This window comes from Gekko japonicus, unplaced genomic scaffold (assembly GCF_001447785.1).
Source record: "Gekko japonicus isolate JY-2015 unplaced genomic scaffold, Gekko_japonicus_V1.1 scaffold2023, whole genome shotgun sequence".
In the NCBI taxonomy this organism is placed as follows: Eukaryota; Metazoa; Chordata; class Lepidosauria; order Squamata; family Gekkonidae; genus Gekko; species Gekko japonicus.
Window position 1 is genome coordinate 258815 of NW_015168715.1, and position 6000 is coordinate 264814.

General features: G+C 40.8%; 1 protein-coding gene across 1 annotated transcript in view; it reads right to left on the minus strand.

Annotated features, from left to right (window-relative positions):
* Positions 1-6000, minus strand: part of SNAP91 (synaptosome associated protein 91kDa) — a gene marked incomplete at its 5' end in the record, with an annotated part of 85293 nt that overhangs the window by 31787 nt on the left and 47506 nt on the right. The window contains 2 exons of the mRNA XM_015415564.1: positions 3683-3786; positions 4343-4452. Coding sequence (XP_015271050.1) covers positions 3683-3786; positions 4343-4452 — 214 coding nt within the window. The remainder of the gene's footprint in view (positions 1-3682; positions 3787-4342; positions 4453-6000) is intronic.

Genomic DNA, 6000 nt, shown 5'->3' on the forward strand with positions numbered 1-6000 from the left:
TAATACCTCAGTAAATTTCCAGATTTATTTGCAGCAAGTGACAACACACATATGACAAACTGCTTGCTCATGCCCACTTTACAGACATAGTTATTTCTCCGGAACTAAATACTTATTGCCTTGTTGTTACATGCAGCTAGCCATGTCATCTAAAGACCTGTTTTGCTCCATTTTTATGATTCCTAATGACAGAAGCTACCCTTAGATTCAAAGGTGTTATGGGGCTGTCTGGACCAAACCCATATAGTCAATTTCATTTCTAAAGGAAGGGCGGGGTCTAAATCCAATCTCTTCTTCTTCTATTACCCATTGTATAAAACATCTTTAGAAGAACATCTTTAGAAATCTCTTTTTGTCTTCAAATGCAAGCGTATCACAGGTCCAGAACATGAATGCTCATTTAGACTTTTATAAATAACATTTTTTTAAAAAATCCTGGACAAAACCTATATTCCATCTACATACATACCTCAACTTCAAACAACCCCTTATCATTTTGTGAACTTTTTAGTGAATCGGTCCAGGTCACATACTTTACCTTTTCAATGACTAGAGATGCAGTCCTAAGAGCACTTTTCTGGGAGTAAGTCCTAGTGAATGAAACGTGACTTAATGTCACTTACGTCTGAGTAGACATGCTTAGGATTGCTTTCTAGATGTGTATGTTTCATGTTTTCAAGTCCACTCCTCTTACACTGTAGAAAATGCATTACCCCCATTTCCATTCATCAAATGGAGACAGTGTATTGATCCCAGGCTAGCACTTTATATTTGTTACATTCTGATGCTGGAAAAGACCTTAAGATGTTGCTGAAGCACCTGGCAAGTATGGCTGTATACCCATCCTATTTTTCCTATGGTGTGGGGAAAGGCAACAAATATTCAACCACGATGGAAATGTCAAATAGTACTCCCCAGTACTGTTATCAGGAACAATTTTTCAGCAAGGCTAGAAAGAATAGTGCACATATTGCTACCATAGGAATTTTCTGAAGTTCTCATGTTTTCTACTACAGCAACAGACAGGTGTAATTTTCTATTTAAAGTTCGGGAGGGAAAGCACTGAATGGGCATGTGAAAAAAAATGTAGGTGCCAACACGTTTTCTTCCTACAGCCACTTTACTATCTCTGCTGTCACAGCCTTTCACAAATGCACAACTCTGTATGCAAAAGGCAGATGCTCTGATGTGGAAGACAGTTCATGGGGAAACTTAATTTGGTACGTAACACTGGATGGTGGAGGAAAGGAAAAGTTCACAGAAGAGGAAAGAAAAAGTTTGCTGCTGTGGATGGATTACTGTCACATCTGAGAAAATGTTATCCAGTCGGCAACTCATCAAGTGAAACACACCCAACAGGCATGTATTGTGGCTCATTAGGCATTTGATGGAAACCTTGATTTTACAGTCCCAGGCAGACAGCAAAAACAATGTGGTTACAGAACACAACACACATCTAGCAGGCTGCACTGGACATTCTGTTAGGTACAGATTTCCAAGAATCAGTGTGTGTGTGTGGGGGGGAATGTTTAACTTGGTGAGTTCCATCCACAGATAACTTCAGCTGAAAGAAAATAGTTCCATGAGTGGAATGTGATTTCCTTGCATACCCTATCCCACTATAGCCTGAAATGCTCGCCAAAATTCTGTTCTTGGGAGACCAGGGACCCTAAGGAACAGCATGTGGTATAAACTAGGAGTTTAAGGAGAAAATTGACAAAAATGGTACCCTTCCTCCTGTTAGTGGAAATCTGCTGCTGGTTTCAACCAACAAAGGAAGGCATGCAGCTGACCAAGATACCACCCCCAATGATTAACTGAATGGACTGAAGGAACCTGTGAGCACAAATACTATCCAAAAGTCTATACCTCCTTTTTAGGTTCTCATGTATTCCAAGGGTTAATGTTCTTGGAAAGTATTAGAAAGTTTTTCGAGAATACTGGCAACCTTCACTATGGTTCCATACTACTGCATATTTAATACCAATTTAAGGCATTCAAGTTCTAAAAGTCACATTCCTTCTATTGAGGGACAGAATTAAAGCCCAACACAGCAGGGAATACAGTGCCGCTGTTAAAGGACAAGTCACACATAGAATGAGAACACATTGCAGATCAGCGTTTTATTACTCTAATGGAGATGCTGACTAGCAGAAATGGAGAACCACTTTGATTGAGCCATAGACTCAATCACTTGCCTGCTTGCCAGAATAAAAGCTTTAAAAAATATACTGGACTCTCAAATAGCACTTACAATTTTAACTTTAAAAAAAATTAAAAAGAATTAACTTTTTAAAAAATGAGCTGCAATACAGGGTGCTAATCTCAGTTTACTGATTCTACTTAAACACTGAGAAACTTACACTTTTCTTTAAAATAAACAAAACAGAAAAATCTTCAAAATTCTATAAAGATATATTTGCTGCATGTGACTTTTAACAGTGCTTGCCTGGTAACTACTGCTATTATAACATATATGTGTCTTTGAACCACTTTCAAAACTTAAGGAACAGTGAAAATAACTAGCATGATAAGATTTCTTCTGATACACTGTTCAGTTTTGCTAGTAGGACCCCCAAATTAAGAGTGTCAAGAAGTGAGATGCATTAGCCTGAATACTTCCACTACTGGAATACGATTCTGGCTTTGTATGGCTTTCCTTAAAAAAAATGATGCTTCCCAGAGGTGGCCTATGAAGCAGGGCAGTAGTAGTAAAAAAGCGCTGGGTGGACCACCCCCTGGCTCTAATGTAACCCTATGACCAGCACTGGGAAGGCTGCAGGGTCTCCTTCCATCCCTGCTCAGATATGGCAGAGGCCTTCTATCAAAGCCCCAGTCTCTCACTGGTCACAGCAGTTCCACATGTCATGATGTCACAGTAGAGAGAACATACACTTCTGGGGCTTTTTTTAAACCTTACATATGAAATCAGTAATCATTCAAAAAACAAAGTTACCTTTTCCTCATCCTTATTACTAAAAAGGTAAAGGTTTCCCTTGCTCAAAAGCCAGTCGAGTCCAACTCTAGGGGGCAGTGCTCATCTCCATTTCAAAGCCGAAGAGCCAGCGCTGTCCGAAGACTTCTCCATGGTCATGTGGCTGGCATGACTAAACGCCGAGGCGCACAGAATGCTGTTACCTTCCCAGTGAAGAAGTACCTATTCATCTATTTGCAATTTCTTGCTTTCGAACTGCTAGGCTGGCAGGAGCTGGGGCCAGAGATGGGAGTTCATTTCGTCATGTGGCACTAAGGTCTTGAACTGCCAAGCTACAGACCTTCCGGTCTGCAGCTCAGCATCTTAACCCCTGAGCCACCACAGCACTCTCATTACTACAATGAGTTTAAAACAAAAATAAATCCCAGTTTTTACTACAATTAGTTTAAAATCCTAGTTTGCCATGTACTGACTCTTTCTAGTAGAATTATTCATGCATGTACACAGTCATGGAGCCAGGGCCTATTTTCTAAACATTCTGAAATCTCTCCTAGAGTGCGATGTCGATACATTTTTAGTAGAAAAGCTGAAAGACATGAACCTACAGAATGGTCACTGTAAGCATGTTCCCCCAAAGGAGCAGAGCCTCAATATTTATGTTTGCTCCCTTAAATGGGGGGAGGGGCAGTCATTGCTCAGGACTGGTGTCATTTTGCAAATGCGTTTACAGAACAGAAAACTTTTTACCTCCCCATGAAGTTGCACCTGCAGGTGCTGCGGCAGCTGCTTGTGCAGTACTTGATGTGAAGTCTGGCTGAAGGTCTAGAAGATCGCTGGAGGATTTGGAAGCACTATTATGAAGAGATCAGAAAAGCCTTTAGAACAAAAGGCACAGATGTCAGCTGCCAATCCACTTCCAGCCTTGTACAATCATTCAGAAGGGTTAACAAATGGACATCTTCAAGTACTTATTTTGCTACAGCTGTGATCTCCATTTCTTTAATAAGTTGATAATCAAACAGCAAATAATACCTGTGGCATGGACCTGAGAGTTTTATGCCATGCTGAGACAAGGAGCATGAGGGCCTCTCCTGCCTCTTCCATATCTTATGAGCCAAGACAAATCAGTGTGTGAGATTATTTCCACAGACTATAGTTGTACTCATATACACTTTGGATTTGGCACACATTTGTGTATTTCAGTGCTCAAAGTGCTCCGTACGCATTATCTTGCAATATCCTGTGGCACATTTGCCAAAAAGCAGGCTTAAGCTATTCCAATAACTGTTTGAAACTGTATGAAAGATGGGGAGGTGGCTTAGCATCCCTGGAAAAGGCATTTCCCTCCACTGTCAAAGCTCTTTAATTATTTTTACAGGAAATTGTTTCATTTACTCTTCAACTAACCTGACTGGAGCTGATGTAGAAGACGTTGCAAAGAGATCAACTGGAGGAGATGTATCAATACTTTTTGCTGGGGTGGAATTGGGAGATGTAACAGTTGTGGCTGGAGAAGACTAGACAAGAACAACTTATAAATATGTAACCCAGAAAGCCTAAACAGGCAAAGCAATTATACTTTCCATTCAGCAGCCATTCCATTAAGCACCTCTAGGATTCTTCATATAAAGGGAAGGTTGCCAGCCTCCAGGTGAAGCCCCAAAATCTCTCAGAATTACAAATGATCTTCAGACTACAGAGATGAGCACCCCTGAATAAAATGGCAGCTTCAGAGGATGGACTCTATGGCATTCTACCCCACTGAAGTCCCTCCCCTGCATAAAGGCTACCCTCCCCAGGCTCCATCCTCAAACCCCCAGGAATCTCTCATCCTGGAGTTGGCAACCCTATGTAAAGATGTTAGTAGCTCACTTAAAGTAAGTCGCCATCTAAAAGCTTGCTGTACTGAGAATTATGTTTGTTTTTTTTCATTCTGAAGCCATAAATAACCATTAAAACTTATTTAACTAGAGGTTCAGTCTTTATGTGAAATACTTCCACTAAGATGTGGGATACATATACTGGGTACACTGGATTTCTTACGTCTACCTTTCAAAAATGCTCAAACCTAAAACATGATTCTATCTGGAAGCATACAAAATATACAAATACTATTTCCAGTACTGAAAGTCACAGTGGAAGGAGCAGCTAACTTAGGAGCTTCAAAGTCTAGATGCAAAATGTGCCAGAACCAGCTGACCAGTTTACTATGAAGCAGGGAAAGGGGAACAAAGCAAAAGAAGCATCAGTGCTCCTGCCCAATAGAAGCTGCTTTTCTTCCAAGGGTTCCTTCCTCTCCCCCCCCCCACCCGCAAAGACTGCTTCTGATTTGAGTCCCACAGAAAGAAAAACAGCTAGGCAGGGCTACTTTCCAAGGGGAAGAGAAAGAAGAGGAGAAAGGCAACGTGGCACCATTTCCTACCTAAGCTTGCTGTTCTTTGAACTACTTCCACTTGACAGCAGTTTGACATTACCTAAACTGGGTTATGTTGGGGTTATGGCAGTGTTTTTGCACATCACCTTTTATTAATACAGTTAAGAGGCTGCTGAAAAGCCTTAAATGTTTAAACTGCTTAAATACCTTGGTCAGCGCATAAAGGGGGAAAAAAGCGTAGAGACTTATTTTTTAAAAAACCTGCGTCCAAATCAGGAAGATGAAGAAAGTACTGTATTAACTGTAACTTCTCTCTGAGCTCTTCTCTTGAATTTTAGATCTTTGGTTCACAGCAGCTAGACATTATCAAGGGATCAGTGGCTAAGCAACATCTCAGATTTCCCTGCCATGACAGAAACGGGCAGCTTGCCAGCATCTATCTTGGAAAAGGTCCCATCAGTGCATCTTCAAGGCAAAGAGTGTTGTTCTTTGCTGTAGAAGTCCAGTGTCAAATGCATATTCACCAGTAGCCAAGGGGTTTGTTTTGGGTTTTTTTTGTTTTTAAAAGCTTCTCTAAAATGAATTTATGCAGAGTGGAGAGGCTGGGTTGTGCAACTGAGAACATTAGAACCCTGTTTTCCTTCTAAGCCTCCAAATACCCTTTTTTTTAAAGGCCCTATGTAACAGGGAA